General features: G+C 37.9%; 1 protein-coding gene across 5 annotated transcripts in view; it reads left to right on the forward strand.

The window, feature by feature from the left end:
- CDK14 (cyclin dependent kinase 14) overlaps positions 1-22759 on the forward strand; it is a 344883-nt gene that overhangs the window by 193985 nt on the left and 128139 nt on the right. For all 5 annotated transcript variants that reach the window (XM_066553161.1, XM_066553153.1, XM_066553178.1 and 2 more), the window contains one exon: positions 19225-19288. In XM_066553161.1, coding sequence (XP_066409258.1) covers positions 19225-19288 — 64 coding nt within the window. The remainder of the gene's footprint in view (positions 1-19224; positions 19289-22759) is intronic.

The following is a 22759-nucleotide window of genomic DNA, read 5'->3' on the forward strand; positions in this document are numbered from 1 at the left end:
GATCCAGTAATCCCTTTGTTCACACCTTGTACACAACGTGGAACAAAAAGGAACATTAATCTTTGTCATATCTGCTGCTGCTGTTGCTAGTCATAGCTACATGTCCTTAGCGTGTTAGGAGCCAGGTTGCAGCTCTTAGGGAATTGGTTACATTGTAGTAGGAAAACTGGAAAAATGTAAGAAATAGTGGCCAAGAAAAGTGAATAAAATTTAACATGAATAACAGTTTAAAAATCTTAAATGGCTGATTTCCTATTGTTTAGTGGCCATTATTATGTAAATGAAATTAAAATACATTTTATGTATGTTGTTTTAGCAATTATGAAGTTGAAGTCAGAGAGATTGTCTAAATGTTTTTGTGTATCTCTATTGCTGGCTTCTTCACATATCGACATAGCAAAAATAGATGCAACACAACACACCACATTTGTTTCTTCCTCATTATGAATGGTGTTTATTTACATTTCATAACAGCTTAATTAAGTGATTGTTTATAGTAGATTGAGAACAGTGGTTGATCTTTCAGTTTTGTTTAAGGACTTTTCTCTTTAAGCTTGTCTCTCCTGATTTCTATTGATTCAATTTGGGGGTTTTTAAATGGTAATATACCCTGATTCTCTATTTCTGTTACAGCAGCTGTTTTTAATAAGCATACTCAGGTTCTATTACAACCACAGGCCTCAGTGAAATAGCAAGGGTTTATGCACAGGATGTGTTCTCAGAATCAGACTAGCACTTGGAGATGTTGATGAATAAGCAGCTGCAAGTTGTTATTGTTACACTTTGGATCTGATAATGCAAATTCTTTTTTCTGCCTAAAATTAAAAGTGTTGATAAGCTCTTTTAAAAAAACTGTGCTTTCCAAATGGGACTCACATGTATAAGTAGGTTGCTTTTCCAGAGAGGTTTAACAGTGAATAAAGTGCCTTAATGCAGAGGTGTTTTGGTTTAATCAGTATATGATTACATTTTCAATCCTGCTTTTTTCCTGCATGTTGAAACTGGAGTTACTTTCTGGGTTGAAATGTGTCATAGAAAATAAGAGAGGAAAGTGTAGTATCATAGAATTAAATCATAAAATCATTAAGGTCGAGTCTAACCTTTGACTGAATACTACCTTGTCAACTAAACAAAATCATTAAATTCCATGTCCAGTCATTTTCTGAACCCTTCCAGGGATGCTAACTCCAGAACCTCCCTGGATAGCCAGTTCCAATGCTTGACAACAATTTCAGTGAAGAAATTCTTGCTGATGTCCAGCCTGAACCTCCTTGGGCACAGCTTGAGGCCATTTCCTTTTGCTCTGTTGCTGGTTTTTGTTATTACAGCCTGTAAGAACTAACAAGTCTCTCGCCTCAAATTATTAAACTAATGATGTGTCATCATCATTTCCTGAAAACTTTTTGCATTGCCATTCTCTGACACCATCAGCTTGGGTTTTTGCTGCAAGGTGCTAAGTCTGATGGACTGAAGACATGAAGTGGTAATCTTAGCATTCCTATGTAGTCTTGCAATACGTGTACAAGACAGGATGAAACTTTGATCAAGTGCACATTGAGCAGTAAAATCATGAGAATAGGAAAAATGTGAGGCAATATGTTGATTCAAAATAAAATTACACAAAATTGGGAAATAGCATTTGGCTTCTGATAAGGAATAGCTAAGATCTTTATCAGTAGTTTATTCCTGTTCATCATTTGTTAGCATACATATCTCTATATACAAACTTTGAGGTTTTCACATCAAGGAGAACGTGCCATTGTAAATATAAAATTTAATTATGCCTAGATGTTCAAGCTGCACCAAATGCCTTCAAGTTAGTGCCGTACCATGGAAAAATTGACAGCTCCTTGGATCTGGTGATGATCAGTATGAATTAGTTGAGTGTTAAAGCTGATTACACTGAGCAGCCTGCAGTATGCTTGTGCATGCCACACTGGAGGTAGCAACTTGGTTACAGCTCTGATTTTTATATAAGCATGTGCTTTTATACTTGCTGCTCTTAACAGATTCAAAACAGACCAGAGTTGAATCTCATGTGTTAGCTAAATTTTTCTTTGGCAGAGATTTATTTTTTTTTTTTAAGTGGGAAGGTATTTCTGTCTTTTCTGTCTTACAGGAGCTTTCTGAGAGCCACAATTGATCAAAGTGAATTTTTCTCCCAGGCTCTGAAGTCTTCCCCATAAGGGAATAATCTGTGCATTGCCTGAACTTTAGCCTTGGTGCCACTACACTGCAAATTAGATTTCACTGCAGGAATAATGTACAAAGAGTTCTCCTGGTACTTTGTAGCTCTCTGCACAGGCAGGGCAATGGCTTTTAAAGGCTGGTTTGTCTGAAAATGGGCATTCTCTCTGCAACCATGGTTGTGGGAAGCATGTGCACCACAGCAGCATCACACTGCAGGTAGGGTGTCACAGCAGGAGTGGGAGGTGACAGCCAGAGCTTCTCTATTTCCTGACACACATATTGAACAAGCTGAGGACTCCTCTCTGATATTGGATGCTGTTGCTCTGTTGGGTACCATAACACACAGTACTAAAAAGTAATTAAAAGGGAACAGTATGCATTGAGCCCAGCAGCCTGATCTGCCAAAGGGCAACACGAGAAATGCCAGCTTTCCACTTGGAGCTGTGCAGCAAAACACAAGAGTTTGCCATTTCAGATAGCTATGGAAAATGCCATTTTCATTTCAATGGGAATGGAAGTGTTTCTCCCAGTATTGAAGATTTTAAAGGCTAGCAATATTATTTTTATACATATTTGCACACATACTTGTGATATATGACTACAAGCCTGAATGCAAGCCAGTAGTGTTTCCTCCACATCTGTTGTTAACAGGCATTTGTGAAGCTGCAAAGTTTTATCCCTGTAGTTCTGTATCTGAAGGTTTGCTTCATGTCACTGACATCCTCTGAAGCCTGGGATAATGCTTTTTGAGAGCTTTTAAGCTTATGATGGACCCAAAGAAAATGTGCTTTCTGGTACATTGTATTAGTAGCATCTTTTGGGAAGCTAGCAATGCTAAATCCAAGGGAGGAGTACTTTAAACCATTGGATTTTGAAGTTCATCTGTGTAATCAGGTACTTAGTCAAATTTATTTTTCTTTTTTTCCCATTTCATTATTTAAAATATGTTTTTCTTTCACTCAGTAAATAACTTGGCTCTGAAACACAGGTCATTCATCTCTGATGGAATACATGTAATTGTGAGGCTGAACGTGGGCTGAAATTTTATTTTGTGTAGGCACAGTGTCTATGGTGCCATCTATTCTTCTGGTTGGACGAATCTATTGTAATATAAATGTAATATTGTTCTTGCTTAGAGGGCTAAGTTTGTGTTTTCCTCCCATATCTTTCCATTTGCTTCCCACCAATGACTTCATGAGGAAAATTAGAGGGATTTTTGAAACTAATTAATTAGAAACATGCTGCTGTGTTCTATCTTCTATAACACAATATGTAAGTAGAGAAGTGAAATCCTGCTAGTAAATCTACCTCTCCTTTGCTTTGCAACAACAATATGCAAAATATTTTACTTCTTTTCAGCACCACTGAAAATTAATTACATAAATAGCAGGCTTCTCTACCTGTGGGTCTTCTCTTTGAAGCTGTTAGCACTTACTCAGTATTTTACTGTACTTGCCTGCAGGTTTTGCACTGATACCACTTTTACAAGGTTCCTCTCTGGGCTTTATGTCTTATGCCAAACTTCAAATGAAAGTAATTCTAAACTAGGCAAGTATGAGTGAAATTAACCTTTGAAATTAACTTTAAAAAATAAAGTAAATCTTCTATGTGTTCGTGCTTTGTAAAGGATTCTGGTAATATTTCAAATTTCTTTTTATGGAGTTTCAGCTCAATTTTTGGTCTCTGACTGCACTATATTGCTTTGTGTATTACTGTGTGAGTAGACTTTTTCCCATACAACAGGGCACAAGGTAAATTATGCTAATTTGCATTCACTTTTTCTGAAGAGCTCCCATCCTCACCATGTCTGAGTATCAATAGTCTGTGCTGTTCTTTGCCTTATACCATTAAACCCATATGGTCCTGGGGAAACAAACTTGGCCTAGGATTTAAAAACAGCAATCTTGTAAAAACGTAGGACAATTTCTACAGGAGTATTGCCTATGTGTGCTAGGAAAAGAGGCTTGAAAAAGTATGTATCTCACACTCTGCTAACGTTTCTTTTAGAAATTGGGGCACTCAATCTCACATTTATCCATGTTTCAAGTCATAAAAACACCCACCAGTGTATTATGGACACTTTCCAGGGGAGCTACCAGCTGGCAGCAGAAGAGAAGAGAAGGAGAGGAAATAATAAATTAATGTGTAACCCCATCTTTTTGCTTTGAGGGTTGGCTGGATTTCAGGCCAGCCAGTCACACAACCTCATGCACATAGGTGTCATCTGCCTGCAAGATGTTCCTGTCCAGCCTGCTAATTCTGAGCAAAACCCTGAGCATGGCTGGGCTGGCATTGCAAGAGTGTGCATTATCATCATCTTGGTAGTGCAAAACATGAGGAGTAATTGGCTATCAGAAAAAGAAAACAAATTAAGACATGGCTCAGTGGAAAACAATGGCTTTGTGGTTTTCTTTGGAATCAGAATGTTTACTTTCTGCCATATTTCAGTTGCTGAATGAGAAATGGCCTATAATTATAAGGAAGCATTGTTTCTTTTCCAGACTTGCCTCTAGCCTTGGAGAGGATGTTTACAGACAATACATTGAAAAAAATGTGATGAGACTCAGCTGGTGCAAATCAGCACCTGGTGTAAATCAGTGCTCAGATTTACATCTTTGCAGGCACCTTCCTTCTTGGCCCCTTACACCACAGAAATATCTTCTTTGCTGTGTAAAATCCCTCTCTGTGCACATTGTGTCCACATGTGTTATGGAGCTGTAATTGCAAACATTTTTGCATGCAGGTGACACTGAAGAGAAAAACAGTTGCAAGCAATTTGTGCATTTGTGGGGGCTGAAGCCCATTCTGAGCAGAAGTGTTGATCTGCTATCAAGAAATTTATTCTATGTACTATGTAAATTGTACTATGAGAAACAAAGACACATTAAAAAAACCTTACCCAGGTGTGCTAGCTTTATTTGCTAGGTGAGATAATAAATTATCAGGCAACAAATTGTCACATTGCTTTTTCTTTCATAAGTAAAGAAACAATGTTCATTGTACTTGAATCTTCCCTTTTCCCTTTCTTCTTTCACTTGCGTCTGAATTGCACATTGCTTGTCAAAAGTGAGGTCTCTGTGTGGCATCTTGATGGCCAAAATTGTTGTTTATGATCTGTGGCAAAAGCTGAAACATCCTTAAGGTTATAAATGTTGAAAAATCAATGTGAGTCTGTTTTAGATGGGTTATGAGAATCAGAGATTGATATGTCTTGCCTGTCTACACATGTTTCTTTAAAGACTTCAAGAAGAATAGCCAATTTCTTCTGTCCTCCTTAGAACTACTAAAAGTAATTAGCTCTCTCTGTCATGGTGTCTGGGGGAAACTGCCCCTTCAGCCCATGCACACACTTTGAGGTACCATTTGCAGTAAGCCTAATTTGAATAAAGTTAGACTTAAATACCTATTTCAGTGTTTCCATTATCAGTGCTCAAAACTAGGTATTAATTTAGCAAGATGCTGAGCATTTGCTGTAAGATTGTCTTCAATTCTCATTTTCACAAGCTGCTGATCCATAGTGAGCTAAATGTAAATTTTGAGGTAAGCTTAGTGATTTCAGGAGGCTTCAAGTTTTTAAGGGGCAAACATTAGTACACCTTGATTAGGATAGCTGCTTTTCTAGTTCATTAAATGGCTATGGTTCAATAACTTGGCATAAAATTTTCATATGTTGAAAATTTTTTAAAACCTCGTCCAAGTTTTAATTATACATATAATAATGCTGTCACACAATTTCTATGTGTCCACTATTTGTGTGTTGCCACTTCTTATGAGACTTGCACAGAGAAAAGAAAATCCTACTGACAAAAGCAGTATTAATAAGTAGGAAAAGGGAAAAGAAAGGGAAATGAAATGTATTCTGCTACATAAGAAAATGTTAAAAAAAAAAGAAAGTCTTCATAAGATACTGAAAATAGGAGAATTGCCCAACTAGGATCTTATTGCAATAGGTATTCTCAAATGAGTGTGAAATAAACAGAGCAGGTTATGAGCTGTGCTGTATTATGTTTTATTCTTTTGCTTTGGTTCTCCCTTCCACAGTCTTCTAAGCTCTCAGTTTAAAGTGACTTGGAGGCTAAAGCAGAACAGGATTCTCCAGCTGTCAGTTGCAGGAAGAAAAATGTTCTGTGTTTGCTGTTTGTCTTTAGAGTGTGCATGTATATCACTGTGTAGCTGTATTTCTGGCAAATGAGGTCTGTTCCCAAGTACATCACAGAAAGCTAACAATATATTTTGTGACACCATAGTGAGAATTCTTCACAGTGCTTTCTCAGGACAGGATAGGACCCAAATGGCTGCAGTGCAAACTCTCAAACCTGTTGGTGATGGAGCAGAACAGCATAAGGTAAATACTTAGCACAGAATGTAGTGTGCTACAGCAGGTATGTTCTCACAAATCAAAGAAGATTTTTAGCATCTGACTTAGAACACTGGAAGATTGCAGTTGGACTTCTGTATCTTTTGATAGGTGAGAAATCAGTTGACTTTGTAAGCTTTCAATTTGATTAAACTTTATTACATTATAAAGAGGGATATATTACTTTAGAACAATGCCTACTTCCTTTCACAGATATTTTAAAATATTCTAAATCTACTTCTTTTTTAAAATGGTGTTATTTGAATTATAACTCATTTTCATCTTAGAACAGACTATATTTGCATTTTTAACCTATGTATCCTGAATGTGATTGTATTACAATACCTGGTAGTTGTGCTGTTCTCATAAGAGAAACAAAAGTACATAAATTTTGTATCTCTGAACTGACCCTTCATGAAAATCAGAGGGAAAGCAGCCAAGGATTTTAACAATCCTTTAAGTATCCTTCATGTCTCATCTTGGTATGCATCCATAAAACATATTGCCCTAATTACTTAAAAAGAGACCTTAATAATTTGGAGGTTGGAGATGCTGTGCATTTTGGTATAATCTGCTCTGGTCTGATAAGTGAGATTTGTGGTTGATGACATTGCTATGCTGCTGAGCCAGCTCATTACAGTGTGTTAGTATTCCTCCTTCCTCTTGCAAAGGGAGGGGTGGGGATGAGGCCCTGCTGACCTCACTGCATCATATCACTTTATCAGCTGCTCAGCAGTTCAAAGCAGTTTAAACTGTACCCAGGGCAAATAATCTTTTGTTTGTTTAATGGGTCTTTTCATGAAAACTCTGCAATACCATATTCCATAAAAAAAATTCAGACCAGTTGAATGTAGCTGAAAGCTAAAGGTAGTGAAACACCTGTTTGCTACTAAAATCATCTCTTCATTTGGCTTCATTTACTTTCAGTAAAATGTACTTTTGGTGCACCTTCCTACTACTTCTGCTTTATAGTATCTTTTTCTTGCTAATGTTCTCATAGTTTTGTTGCTTTTGTGGCCTTTTAAATAGCTTAATGATAACATCGTGCTGCTTATCTACATTCCTCACATAGTCCAAGAGATCAGCTGTGCCTACAGGGTTGAGAGGTTGATTTTTCTCTCTGATAACTTGCATAGTTGATTGTCCATGTTTCATTGGTATAGCATCTCCTTTTCTTCTATTTCAGTGAGATCTTTAAAATTTACCTCCAAAGCACCTTGTAATAGCAGAGTTGCTCATGTTAAAGATCAAAATTGTCATTTCACTGTTGTATTTGATGCCCCTTCATTTTTGAGCTTTCATGTCATCAATATTTCAGGCCATGCATTTCTGTGGACCTTAATGTACTGGGGACAGAGCATAAGAAATTGTTACTCCAGTCTTCCCCCTCCTCTCTGTCATTATTGATGACCAGTGGTACTGAAGCTCGTTGTCATATATCTGTGCAAATTTTCTTTTTTTAATTTGTGTACCCTATTTATTTAGTTATCTGTTTCTCCCTCTGGATTGTTTTTTATTCTGTTTTTCTGAACAAAAAAATGTGGAGCATGATATACAGGTGTTAAGTAGCTCCAATCATTTGAGAAATTGCTGTAATTCACTCACACTTCACTAATTATTTCAGTGCAAGCCCCCTCAGTTAGTATTGGAGGTGCAGGCAGTATGTTCTCCAAATACTGAATCCTCTCAGCTCCTTTCTCCAGTGAGTAGAGAGGATCAGTTCCAGCAGCTCCTGGGAAGTAGTTCCATTTTGCCCAAAAGCAGTGCTGCCAAGAGCAGGATCTGCCACTGCAGCTGCCCTGCAGGCAGTGTAAAGTTTAACTGGAGACAGGAGATGACTACACCCTAGTCCCTCCTGCTTGGTGCTTTTGCTAGCTCAGAAGCCATGGACAAAGTTACTCAGTGCACCAACGTCAGAGCAAACATGATGGTTCACTGAAGCTGGCAGTGCTGCTGCCTCTCCCAGTTGAGATAGACCAGATTACATCTTCATTTAAACAAGCAAAATGAAAACTCTTAGGCTATCTGCCATCTGCTTAAGGCCACAACTGCTAAATGAGCGATAAATGGTTAAATCACAGCTTCCAATTTTTGAAAATTTTATCATCTCAACATTCTGTACTCTTTCAAAACCCATTTCTGATCTCAATGTTTGGGCATGTACCTCATGGTGTCAGGGCAGTGAACCCCTTCCTTTCAATGGGTTTGCAAGGCAATAGGTGAAGAAAGTGTCAGGACAATGGGTAGATGTTTCGGCAAAGAATTACTGGAAATTTCCAAAGTGCTCTGAGTGAGGTGTGCTGGCTCTCTAGGCTGCTCTGGAGGATACAGGTTCTGTTCAGCCAGTCCTGCCACAGACCTTACCATCCTTTGGGTCAGAATTCATAACTCCCTGGGATTCTGCACTATCCCCACTTAAAATGTCTCAGCTGCTTTTATAACCACTCTCGCTCCATCAGATGTAGGCTGACATTTCCCCCATTTATAGGAAGAAAATATTTCTGTACTTCCATTTGTCATTTTTCTTGCTTGTTCTGTGCCTGTGATTCAGAAGGATAGTATAAAACTCCTTTCTTTTGTAGCAGCAAAATACTGCTGTTTGGAGTGAATACCCCAAGCATCATGCTGTGTTTTGTTGTAGGAGGCACACTTCCAACTGTATCAATTGAAATGGATTTTAAGTAATAAGGTTAGAAATTTTTAAAGGGATTTGATTTGGGATTTCTGATAAGGTTCAGTATAGGAATCAGCTGGATATTTAGACATCCAAGAAGAGTACTCTCATCTATCTATATAGCCATCACAACTGGAGCTCATTATTAATGCACTCACTGTTTCAGAAACATTGTACCACCTGAACCTGCACTTTCTTCAAATGGCAGTGTGACTGGCAGCCTTCATTTTCTGCAGATTGTCACTTAAAAAACTTGACAAAATACCCACTGCATCACTGAGCTCCATGTGGCTTCACAAATCTATTCAAAATTGAGATTATTACAAGATCAAGATCTTAATTGGCAAAATAAGGAGCTGGCAAACTTCTGGATGATCTGATCAGATTCTGATGTTGTGCTGTTCTGTGATGCTGAGCACCAGGCTTCATGTATAGGTCTCAGTGTATGTTACCTCCCCTGTTTTTTTAGGTGAGAAAAAGAATTTTCATGATACTTTTTTTTTTGGTTTTTTTTTTCCCCAGAGAGTGAGCTCAGTCAGCCCAGCTCTAGTATTCTCTCTGCTTAGCACAACAGCTTTCCTCTGCAAGTATATTTCTATCCCATAAGCAGCACGTGTCACAAGCTTCTATTGTGCTGTGCTTGTGCTGCTCCTGGGGCGAGGGGAGTGGTGAGTCTGGTGTGGTGTCAGAACCAGGCACAATCCTTCCTCTGATGTGCTGGGACTGGGCACCAGGCCAGAGACAAGGCATTCCAGCATCAGAGAAGTGCATTGTGCATTCACTGCTTGGGAGTGGAGGTTTGTTCTGGGGGAACCTTGATTGGTTCCTGTGAAAACCAGTGGGTCAGAGAAAATCCTTGTGGAGAAAGGATGTGATCCCAAATGGTCTGGTCTGTTTAAGCAGTTGTAGTTAAATGACACCATAGTGAAGAAATATAATTTTATTTGACATAAAGAGGTTTTTCTTGCTGTTTTTTATGATGATTCACAGGAATATGCATACTTTGGTCTGTTAATTATTTAAATAAGCTTTCCAGCTGAATGGCACCTTTAAGCCCCTAAGTATCCTGATGCAACAGTGTAGCTTGGCCTGTGCCAATGAGATTGGATACTACAACACCAGGTAGGAATTCATATGTGTTAACTGAGCCAGTTTTATGGTTTTCAAAAAGACCATAAAGCCAGCTTTATGATCCAAGGGGAGCGCTGCTTTTCTGATAAGCCAGCATTTCCAAAAAGCCCTGTATAGTGCATACCTGGAATTCAAATGAGCCAGCTGCTGAGCCAGCACAGCAGGGCTTCTGGAAGTACATTTCAGAAAAGCCTCCCACAAGGTTTTGGCTTTTATTTTTATTCTCCTTTTTCAGTTTAAAGAAAATAAGTCAGTAAAAAAATTAGAAATACATCTTTAAAGAGCATATTTAGGAGAGGACTCTCTGTTTGGGTGGGTTGTTCCAAAGGCTTTGCAGCCTAGACGGGATAGGAAATGTGGAATGCCGAGCATGTCACTATCTGTACAGAGTAAATCAGAGCAGATTTATAGAATATGTAAACACAAATCTGGCTTGTGAGCCACGGGGTCCTTCTGGCAGAAAATTGGTGGCTTTGCAGTAAAGAAATCCATTCTGTTTGTTCCCAAGCAGTGAGGGAAGAGACCTTCCAGCACAGCTAGCAGCAGCAGCTGCTTCTTCACATCTATTAACACCAATCTCTTCCTCAGTGAAATCATTCCCTCTCTGTAACCTTACTTGAGAGCTCACAAGCTCTGTCAATGCCAGAAGACCAAACTTCTCTCCTTGTAGAGGAGGAGAGAAATCTTTTGAGGTTAGCTTGAGTCTTCTACATGAATTTTCTTCCCAGTCTTTTCCCAATTCACAGCTTTGAGGTCTACAAAAGCTTTTCTCTTCTTAATAAGGATCAGTTTCATCCTGTTGAGGTCTTTTATAGTTTCTGCAGCTCCAAAGCACATACCAGACACATTAAGTCTAGTTTAATGTCAGAATTTTTAAATTCTGATTATGGGAGTTTTTGCTGATGGAAGGAGACTCCTGAGCAGAGATGGCTGGGAAGGATGAAAGGACAGGTTCTCTGTTCTGCTTTTAGCAGTTCAGCATGGAGCATCCCTCACAAAGGAGACATCTTTCACTTTGGATCTAAACAATCTCCTTTTACCATGTACATCATCGTTTAACTAGCTTTTGATTTGGCAAAATTGCTTCATGGTTGCACTGGTTTGAGGGAAAGTGCAGTCTCTGTCAGGAGCTTCCTTTTTCCCCTTTTGCTGCTAATTTCAGATTGTGTCTCTACAGCCTAGGCCCCTCTTACTTTCAAAATAAGCTTGCCAAATCCTTTTTTCTAGTTCTTTTTTAGCATTCATCTCATTCACATAAACATTTTAGTAAGGATCACTAAACTTAAAAACCAGTTTTACGAATGTTCTGAGTTACTAAAATAAGGCCTTATGATGAAATGTGCTGAATCCCTGTAGGAAGAGGATGTCACAGTCCTGTACGAGTTGTTTCACCCTTGCTTTTTCTCATTGTGAAATTTAGATTAAATACTCCAGTTTTGTGCTGATTCCAGTTCAGTTTGGATTATGGACAGAATTTGTTTCTAAAAGTCATCTCATCAAATCACAAAACCAACCCTGTCAAAGTGTAGTAAGCATTTAGTAGGTATTATTTTGGAGTAACCAAAACCCTTCCCTGAGTGAACATTTAAGGACTCTGGCATGTCAAACCCCCGTGGTGCTCTGTTGTGGGGCTGGGGGTTTCATTTCATCTTGTGCTGATGCTCTGCAGAGCTGTGTGTGCAGTGAGGGCTGCTCAGCTCCTCCTTGTCCTCCTCCTCCTCCCCCTCCCAGCTGTCTGTCCCAGCTCTGGTGCAGGGTGAGTGGGCAGAGCCTGGCTCTGCAGGGCTGGGGTGGCTTTGGGCACTCTCCAGTCCCTGCTGCCCTCCTCACCTTGGCACAGCTGCACTGCTGCCCCTGCCAGGGTCCCTCAAAAAGGTGCCTGTGGTCACTCTGGCTATGAGGAGAATGATGAATTTACTTGTGCTGCAAATGGTATGGAAACAGTGTTGGAATAAATTTAACTTTGCAACGCAGACAGCTACTAAAATATTGTTTATGTACATAAGTAAGGATGGAAAAAAATCACATATTAAAAAGGTTTCCTGGCAAGACTTCACTGTGTTTTGCCTCATGGGGAAAGGAAGTTAAGAACAGTTGGGCCCTCTACTGTTTCAAGTACCTCATTTTTCATCTTTGACAGAGCCAAAGCAAAAATATTAGTTGAGCTTGATGTTTTGTTTTTTTTAAATGAATGTGTGTTATTAGAATTTTGTGGGAATATTTTGCTTCCTTCATGCATACTGGCACATTACCCTAAGGTTTTAGAATACAGCTTCATATATTGAATCACTTCTTATGCTTAAAGGAAGTGGTTCAATTACCCACATATAATGGAATGATGATATTCCACTTGATGCCTGAGTCAGGCTTTTGTTGAGCCTTATTCTGTTCTTACTGCTTCTTTTTTCACCTTAAAGAATAAGCTTCAATAACTTCAATTTTTTCATAAAACAGCATCACTTTCCTTACAGCAAGAACAGGTTAATGGGGTTGCTGAGGAGGTGCCTTCTCTCTTTTCTGTTGCTCATGTCCCAACCTCATCATCTGTGTAGCAGGTACTTCATAAGGCTAGTGAAACAATTTAATACTTTTTTTTTTTTTTTTGGTTAAGACCATGCTCAGATCATTTACAAAATAACTTGTAAAATAAACACTCCACTCAGTTTGTTTTCTAACCAGCCTTGTTTTCTCTTAAATCCTTAACTCTGATTTAATTTCCTGAATGAATGCAGATCACATTAAAAATATTCTTTTGCACGTTACCATTGTGCATATAAAATGGTGGCCGTTGAATTTCTTTTTCCTTTTGCCATGTATTGTGATTGTAAGGATTTTTTCATGATTCTGGTAGCATATGCATATAAGGAAGCAAAACAAATTACCACCTGTTTTACACATAAAACTAAGAATAAGAATTTGAAATTCTGTATTTGTCTGCAAAGTGTTTAATGTTTTTGCTCTAAAGAGGAATCATATAAGTTATGTTTTCTGTATGCTTAATCTGTTGCATTACATTTTCTATATTTTTAATCTATTTCACTGGTATTTAATTTCTTACCCGTGTGGGAATAATGAAGTGATGTTTTGTTGACAGTTGACTGAAAAACCACAGAAAGTTTGCTATGTAAAAAAAATAATTTAAGTAAAATATGGTTTTCAGGTTCTGAACAAGGCCTTTACTACTTTCCACATGGGAAGGGACTGCCTAGATTACACAATTTCACTTCAGTTGTTTTAACTTTGAATTGGCATGGATTCCTGGTCTAGGAACTATGTGCAATTTTTGCTATTCATTTAATGAAGTAAGACTTCAATATTCTAAATCTCAAGGACAATGAATAGGCATGTGGTCTCTACTTTTCACAAATCCAAATAAATATATTCTTGCCATCTTAGCAAAAATGAAGTGACTTTTTCACTGCAGCTGTGAACCCTGGAACTTCCACAACATTCCCAAGGGTAACATGTGTTTGGCTCCTAACAAACCTGCAAGTGCATTACACAAATTCATAGATTTACAGGCCCTTATGGAAACTGAACTGCAAAAACAAACCTCTAAACTCCTGATGTGAAGAAATGAAAGAAATGATTGGTGTTGAGGCAATTCCATTTCTGACTCTATCTTTTGGATATTAAACTTGACACTCAGCTGTCACTGTTGTGCCCAGCAGGGAGCCAAAGGAAGCCTCACTGCAGTTGCCAGTCAGCAGACTCTGAGTCAGCATGCATAATACACAAATAGTTACTGAATATTTTTTCTAACCTATATTGGTTATACTAAAACCAAATGCTAAGTTGAAGGATGAAGTTCATTCTTTGGTTTTCACTGTTACGTGTACTTTGTGTTCACTGACATTATTGGGCTGTAACACAGAACTTTTCCAGATTGTGAAAGAGGTGGTTCAGATCTACCTGAGTCTGCTTGTCAGGAAGGGAATGTGGCTGTAGGTGGATCATCTGGACAAATGGCTTAGCACCATTGCTCTTCCAGAGCAGAAATTCTGTGCCCAGAGATGGCTCTGAGAATGATGGAGCTGCTGTAGAAAAACCCTGGAGCTCACACTGCTCCTCAAGAGGCAAATTTAAAGCAGTAATGGAGTTTCCCAATGAAATGGAAAACACCTAAGTTTGACTAAGCTGAAAATTTCACTAGTTATATGTTTCCAAAGAATAAAACAGATTTTTGTTGAAAAACCAAACATCTGAAACCTCCAAATCTCACTCAACAGAAAGGGATTGCTGATTTAGAAATGGTCTGCAATGCTTATTCTCTTCCTCTTTTGACTGAGTTAAGTTCCTCAAAGAGCTGCAGCATCCCAAGGTACATCACAGCCAAGGATTTACTAAATACCAGTGTGTTTTACCCAGCAACCAAGAAGAATGGAAAAGAAATTTTGAACATCCTTAGAAGGTACAATAAAATAAAAAACATTTTTACATCCAGCTTGTAACTTTTCCCAGTTAAAATTTCAGGGCATTTTTAAACAATCTCCTCAGAAAAAATTGCATTCCCCTGACACTTTTTTTTTTTTACGCTAAACTTTGGTTGTTCATCAAGTTGACCTAACCTTAAAAAAATTTAAAATTCTGAATATTATTTAGCCTGATTTCCATAACTCTTGTCTAAGGAAAGGCAGCTCATTGACATTCTGGTCTTGTCTTCCATTCTGCTCTGGTTAATACCACAGGCTGCAGGTTCTTTGTCTTGTTGAAGTCCAAACCATAACCCTTCTTGAGGCTCATCAGCTCTAACAAGGGTTAAAGTGTCATGTCATATGCAGCATAATATGCAGCTTTGTCTATTCAAAACTTGTAGTGTAAAAGGAAATGCTTTTCTTTATTAATAATGCCAGCAACTGGGAAAGAGCTGGTAGGAAAGATTTGCACTGCTGCTCATCTAATAGATGGCAGTAATGTGGGATGGTTTTGCATTTGAAGCAGAACACAGGACAACATGACTAATTGTGTTGGTAGAGTGGTGCAAAGCTCACTGTAAATTAATTATTCCCTTGTACACCAGGGAATGGTGAGGCCTTGCAATACCAGATGCTAACCCCCAAATTTTTCTTATATTAAAAAAATAAGGTAATTCAGTAGCTCTTGATGCAATCTTGTTGCATTTCCTAGGAAATCTTTGTATATCATGCTTGTGTATGGAGATTTGAACACCAGGTTCTGTTTTTATGACTTTTTGCCAAACTCTAATGGTATCAACTGGAAGTACAGGTATTTTACACTCAGTACCCTGATGTATTGTAAATCTGTTATTTTTATATAAATAGGTTTCTCATCCTACAAATGGAATTAGAATCTGGTCCTGATTTTTAATAGCAAGTTTCAAACGAGAACATTTTATATGCCTTGTCAGAGAACAAAAAAATCCCAGAGTGTTGCCTGTGGCGTGGAACAGCAGAATCCCAGTAGATTTTGGAGTCTTCTTTGCAGAAACCATAATCACCGTGGTCCCTGGAAAACATTAAATCCATTCCAAATATGAGAATTTGGATTAATCTTGTGTTAGTAATTCAATTTAAAGAAAATAGGCTATTGAACCATGCAAGCTGAATGCTTACTTTACTGAGAAGCAAATATCAGTAGAGAAAGCAAACAAGTTAGTCTTATTTTTCAAGTAGTTCTCAATGCTAATAAAAGTTTATTTCCAGTATTAAGTTGGAGCTTGATTGCTGTGACAGCAGCAGTGATTTTTATGGTTTTGGAAGATGAAATGGAAAGAAAAAGTGTTAAAATATAGAGGAGGCAAAACTCCTGGTGTCATGCTTAGGATGAGAATTGGTGGACCATGAAAGCTGGGGCTAGGAGGTCACCTGTAAAAGAACAGCTCCTGGTGTTCAGCTGTTGTCTGGGTCTGGGTAATCAGTCTTCACTGCTAAGTGACAGAGTATTGCAGTAAAACCAGAAGGCTGTTGGGTTCTCCCTTCCCTTTTCCATGTTGGTGCCTTAATTCTCTCTTGTAAGCTGCAAAACAAGGCAGATTCTTCTCCACCGTGGTGTTAAGGGTGAACCCCACTTTGCTTTGTTTATAGCAGGTGTCAAAACTCATTGCTTTGGATTGCTTAATCCCACTCATCAAAATGGGATTGATTGCTGCTTAGGAGAATCACTTACAAAGGGATGCTTACAAATCCCTTTATGTTGATTTACCTGTGGGCAGTGACTGTTTCATCTTATCCAAAACCACAGTTCTTTCTTTCACTGCTGCCCTCTCCTCCTTGTTTGTTGGTTGTCACATATTGTGATTTTCTGTATTATGTGTGTTAAAAAATTGTATGGGAGAAGGGTGATCTTTATAGTGATTGTACCATGCATTAAAATAAGGTGTTTGAATCCTTTCCTGAACTACCAAGTGTCTCTACCTTAAAAATGGTTGGCATTTAGATGCTAGAAAACCCTCTGTTGTTTTTAGCCTGACTGCTGCCCTTGAGAGAAGATATAAATATTGTAGGTGGTTTGAGTATTCCAATGCACAGAACTTGCTTGCAGCTGGCTCCTAGGTACTGTGGTGGCAGATGTGCTAAAATATTATAAAAGAAATGGATTGGAAAACTAGTGAAACAAGAAACAGTGAATCAAGTATGATTTCCTTTAAAAAGTGAAAATTACAGATTTTGTTAGCTGGTTTTAATTTTTATCTGTGCAGTTCCATAGCTGCCTCTGTCTCATCTAAAATAAGAGGCAAATAAGAACACACTTTTAGAGGAATGTGGCTAATGTTTTTAATATCCAGAACAAATATATTCATAACAAATACATTTTATTTAATAAGAGAATATTCCTTTGATTCACTAAGAGGGGTTGCAAAGTTGGGAACTTTATTTCTTAATTTAAATTGATGCAAGAATCTCTGTTTTTGATCCACGGGCTCCCTCTCCTGGTCTGGGAGGTGCCTGGCACCAGGAGCTTGATTAATACAGAAGGTAAGTGGAAATTATTTGCAAATTGATTTTGTGACAGTGTCGAGGGTGTCTTCAAACTTCCTGAATGTTTAATGAGAGCATTGTGCTCTCTCTAATAGCAATAATCAGATGAACACGGGTGTTGTGATGAATCATGGTTGCAGGGCCAGGTTTATCTTATTCAAGAGGTAATTAAGACATATCACAAGGACTGAAAGAAATGTGCTACAAACAATATTTACAAATAAAATCAGTGAGTTTGCATGGCTAAATAGCTATGTGAATGTATACTCTATAGTTGCACTGATACTGTCACCTTTGTCACCTTAGTGCTCTGCTTTCACCTTCTACTGATCATACTACATGCAAGTTGGACTGTTTGCCTATTGTATATGATTGTGGAGAAAAAATATCTTTAAATTAATATTCTTAGATTAGAAACATGACTATTGTAAACTGTTCAATAATTTTGAGGCCTTAGACTCATAAAGCAAACCTCATAAGTAAAAATTATATCTATTTTAGAGTTCACTTACTTTTGTCTCAAGTTTTTAAGCTCATTTCTAAATTTAATTTCATAAATTTCTGGAAGAGTTGAAGAAAATTTTTTTGTGTTTTGCCTTGACAATCCTGTGTCTAAGAATTTTTTTCAGCTTGAATTTATCCATGTGGAGAAATGTTTACATAGCTTAAGAAATGAAACAAGGATTCTAGAGTGGTGTCCCTCCTTTAATGCTCCTAATTCATGTGTATATTACAGCAAACAAAATTAAAATAAATCTCTTCAATTCCAAATGATTTGGAGTAGATGTTGTTTTTTCACATTTTTTGCATCAAATATTTTCATTTTGACTTTGGGCTTGCTTTATGCTGATGTAAGTGACCACAGAATGTCACAAGGACTCAAGATATGCATGTCCAAAAGATTTATTCAGATGACCTGCAGAACTGGGAGGGGCCTTTGTACATGGATAATGCAAAACAAGCACCAGACTAATGTGAATTACTTTCACTCAGAATATCAACCTTTTATTCCAGGGCCTGAGCTTACGACAGATATTCAAAAGAATCTAGCATTTTCATTCATGTTAGAAATTGAGTGCAAATTTTTGAAAAGAAAGATCCTACTAGTGAAATATTAAATTCCACAGTTTGTTCAGAAATGTGTTTCTAGAGCTGGTAATTTCAGTGTTCCTCCTGACTTTACTTAAAGCAAGTCTTGACAGTTTTGTGCTATGAAGAAAACCAGGTTTGGGAGAACTACTTAGAGCAGTTCTCTCCCTTTGGTTACTGCTTGTGTCAAGGGCATGGAGAGTGAACTTCTCACGTGAACAGAGAATATAAGATGCATGTGAGAAGTGTAAATACTTTGATGCTGTAAGTTTGTCTGATTTACATTACAAGAAGGAGGAGAGTTGAAGTGAATAGAGACAAAGCATAATGTATGAGTCAATAAAACCTATTTCCTAAGATTTTGCTATTTTTATGTGTACTGCAGCCATATTAAAATAACAACACTTTGCTGTGCATTCTTGTTCATGCCACACTCTTGATAATCCTCTTTACCATCTGTGTAAATCTTCTATCCTAGCATCTATTTATATCTGTTTATCTTATTTAAATTTCTAAGGATTGAAGTTATTTTTGAGCTAAATTATCTAGCCTCTGTAACATCAGTGCTCTCAGATAGCTTCATCCTGTCAATGAAAAGTAGCTTTAACATTCATTAGTTAAACAGGCAGTGTGACAGGAGCACAGCACTCCCATTCTGCTTTATAGCCTCCTCTGGTACCTTGGAAATGCTGTAATCATTTAACCTTTTGTACTTTCTTCCTCTTCATCCCCCACTGAAGAAGCCTATTTGAAGTTTAGATTGTACTTTCTACAGTGCTATGACTTGTTAAGTCTTTTCCATTAAAGCAATGTGGTTTTTAATTTTTTTTTTTTTTTTTGTACAGATACTTGGAACACCAAACGAAGATACGTGGCCTGGAGTCCACTCTTTACCCCATTTCAAACCAGGTAGGTTGAAGCACCAAGTTCCTCCAAATTCCCTCTCTGGAAGTACACAATAGAGATAATTACATCCCTGGCCACAAGAGATCAAAATCACCTGGTGTGCAGTGTGTGAACCATAATGCACTTCTTCCAGCTGCTTACTTTTACGTGCTCAGGGTGGGAGGTTATCTTTCATTTAATTTCTTCCCTTTCTGTTTTGTTTTCTTCTGTTTGTTACAGCATAAGCCCTGACCTTCTTGCATTACTCAGCCACTGAGAATTGTACCTTTCAGACTGCTAGTGTGCTGATTCTCTATTAGGATTACTTTTCCAGCAGAGCACACCAAATTTTGTCAAATACTAAAGGAAACTAAAGAGTAAAGAAAAGAAATTGAGAAAGCTGAAGTTATTACTAGATCATCTATTAGTATCTTTCTGCAAAGAAAGATACTAATTTCAATCTTTTAATGTGTGTTGTATTTGCAGTTGTCATACTCTATAACTATCCTTGAAAAACTGTTTCACCATCTGATACCTTTTTGTGAGAGGGAGCAGTTTTTCTCCTAGAGACCAGGAGGATGTGCTCAGCTTCATTATGCTATGCTATGTATGCAAGTTTATGTATGTAATATATATATATAATGTATGTATGTATATAGTATGTAATATATATATCATCCTGTGAACTTCTGAGTGAGGATCTTAGAAATATGGTTTTTTAAACATGGCAAAGCAGGGGAATGAGTTGGCAGGAGATGAGGCAGAGTAGTTGTAAAGGACAAAGAGATCTAGATAGCTCCCAAAAAAGAGAGAAAAAAAAATTATTGTAGGGTTTACCCTGATAGAGACACAAAGCCTTGAAAAGTAGGAATGCAGACAGCTTTCTTGCACATTGCTTTTTAGTCTCTGTCCTACTGCTGACTTACTGCTGTATAGTGAAATCACACTCTCGTGCTCTCTAGTGAATTAGTAGAAACTTCTTTAACAGTCGTTCACTGAAATACTAAAAATACTACAGTGTTCTTCCCTTAAACTCTGTGTCATTAAGTTTACAAGGTTTTGTGTTTCTCATTCTTGATACTGATTGAAAGGTAAGCAAATACAGAATCCTTACAGAAATGTGGTGGTCTGTAAAAACAGCCCAAAACCATTGGTTTTAGCAAGAATAGTAAAGAGCAGGAAAAAGCCTGAAGGTGTCAGTGACTGTTGTTGTTTTTTCTTTTCTTTTTCTGTGAGGTACAGGAAAGTTTTGAACAGTAGATGGCAGCCAAGAAATGTCCTGGTTTCATTATTCGGTTTGGCTTCCAAGTGTGTCAAGGGATGTGGGTTTATTACCACAGAAGAACATCAGGAAATAAATCCACTGTAGGCACATCATTAAATCTAATTTTTATACAGGCATTGTGTTAGAATTGCTCTTATTTTCTCTATCCCAGACTATGGATTTTTTCAGCTATGAATACATAATTTTTATACAAATGCAGAGTGGGGACAGGAGGAAAGGTGCCTCCAAGACAGAAAATGGTCACTCTGTATTTTCACCATTTCTGCGTGGTGTGGCCTTTGTTTTCTGAGGTCCTTTCCACATGTGTGAAGTATTTAGTTTTGTAAGTCAGAGTAATTACTATTCTTGCTGGCAATAATTTAATCTTTTTAGGTCCTGTTAATATAAAGCACTGAGCTCCTTAATTCCCTTACAGTGTCGAGGTCTGGGAGCACTCAAAAACTAAAATCCCTGTTCTGTACACATAAGGTGTTGTGCACTCTCCATCCTTGATGACCTTCGTAAAAGGATTTTTTGTTTGCCTCATGGTTCCTTATTTGCTGTTTTTAGAAATTACAGCAATAGAAAGCATCTTCTAACTGACAGCCAAAACTGGCCTGCATACCCCAAAACTGAGTATTTGAATTTTAAGCTGATAAATGTGGAATTGTTAGAGCAGCAAAACACATCCCTCTGGGATCATTCTGGGGTACCAGCACCTAAGGTGCTCTGCAAAAAATACTCTGACCTATGAGCCAGGCTGGAATACAATTTGCTCAGGCCTTTAGGGTTGTTGGAGATGTTTGGTCAAGGACACCAGGTTCTCTGTCCCTTCTTAAAAATGTGCTTTCCTTCATGCTGTTCTGTGCACAAAAGCTTTCTGGCTATGGTAAGGCTGCTGCATCATCTTCTACAGGTGCTCAACCACCCATGCTCCCCTCCCTGATGGTCTGAAATTGCTCTTACACTCTAGCTTTCCTGACTGACTTCTTAGGAGCAAAAATGAAAGTTGAAGCTTTAATAATACATTTAACAGTTGGACTCAATGATCCTTGTGTGTTCCTTCCAACTCAGAATATTCTGTGATTCTTTGGAGATGACTTAATCTTTCCTTTTCCTACCAAAATAGTGAAGTATCCTGAAATGTCTCGTCAAATCTGAACCAATTCCATTCTTCTTGAAGATTTGTGAAATTGCTGTATTTAAACATATGTGATATGGAGTTAAGTAACTCCTGTGGTTTGCATGTTACAGTATGTTTTAAAACTGATAGCTGCTAACAGTAATTGTGATAAACTGAGAAGTGCAGAGAGCATTGGTGAGGATGGCAACATTCACTCAGGCAAGGCTTTAATTCTATAAACTTGAGCATAAAACAAAAGCATTTTAACAGAAAGTATCAGTGATAAATGATTATTATAGTTTTAAAAATGCTGAGCACGTTAAATGCCTGTGGATTTGGGAAGACTATTGAGAGTCGAAACAGAATTTCATTGCATTTCTTGTTTGCATACAGACTTCAAGAACTAATTTTCACACTGTGCTTTCATAGGGCACAGTCTTGTGTTGCAGAGAGCTAATCACAGTTTACTAGGCAAAACATGTCCGAGAAACCTGGTATGAGTCTCTACTACAGTGGCCAAGGGTCTCGAATTTTATGGAAAGCATCCAGTGCTTTAATAACTATGATCTCTGACATCTTAATATGTGGGAACATTTCTGAGCCTGAAAAAGATGTTCATCATATGTTCCTAAGGCTAGTTGTGGATGGCTCTAGGTCATTTAAACCCCTAACCTAGGTGATTCTAACAGCTTATAATAGTGAAAATAAAATGGTCATAGTTTTGTTAGCCATTTAAAAAGTCAGAAAACAACTTGTATTTTATCTGCCTGCTTTGAGATTACTTCCTGTCTTACAAATGCTCCAAGTAATAGATAAGATACTTAAAGCTAAAAGCTGGCCTGGTCTTTGAGCTTTCTCTGCTGCAGCCTCTGTCCTCTCAGTTTGTGTTTGCACCTGTGAGCACAGACACACACACACACACACACACACACACACACATATGTCCTGCTTAGTAAGTTTCTTAAGGATAATCTAAATAATGCATTTGAAAGGCCTGAAATACTTCATGAGTATTGCAGTAACTTTGGGTTACCTCTGTGATTCCCTTTGAAGCTGTTATGGATGCCATAATCTTGAGAGGGTCTTCCTGTACTCAGGAATCATCATT

Source organism: Molothrus aeneus, chromosome 1 (genome assembly GCF_037042795.1).
Source record: "Molothrus aeneus isolate 106 chromosome 1, BPBGC_Maene_1.0, whole genome shotgun sequence".
Classification (NCBI taxonomy): Eukaryota; Metazoa; Chordata; class Aves; order Passeriformes; family Icteridae; genus Molothrus; species Molothrus aeneus.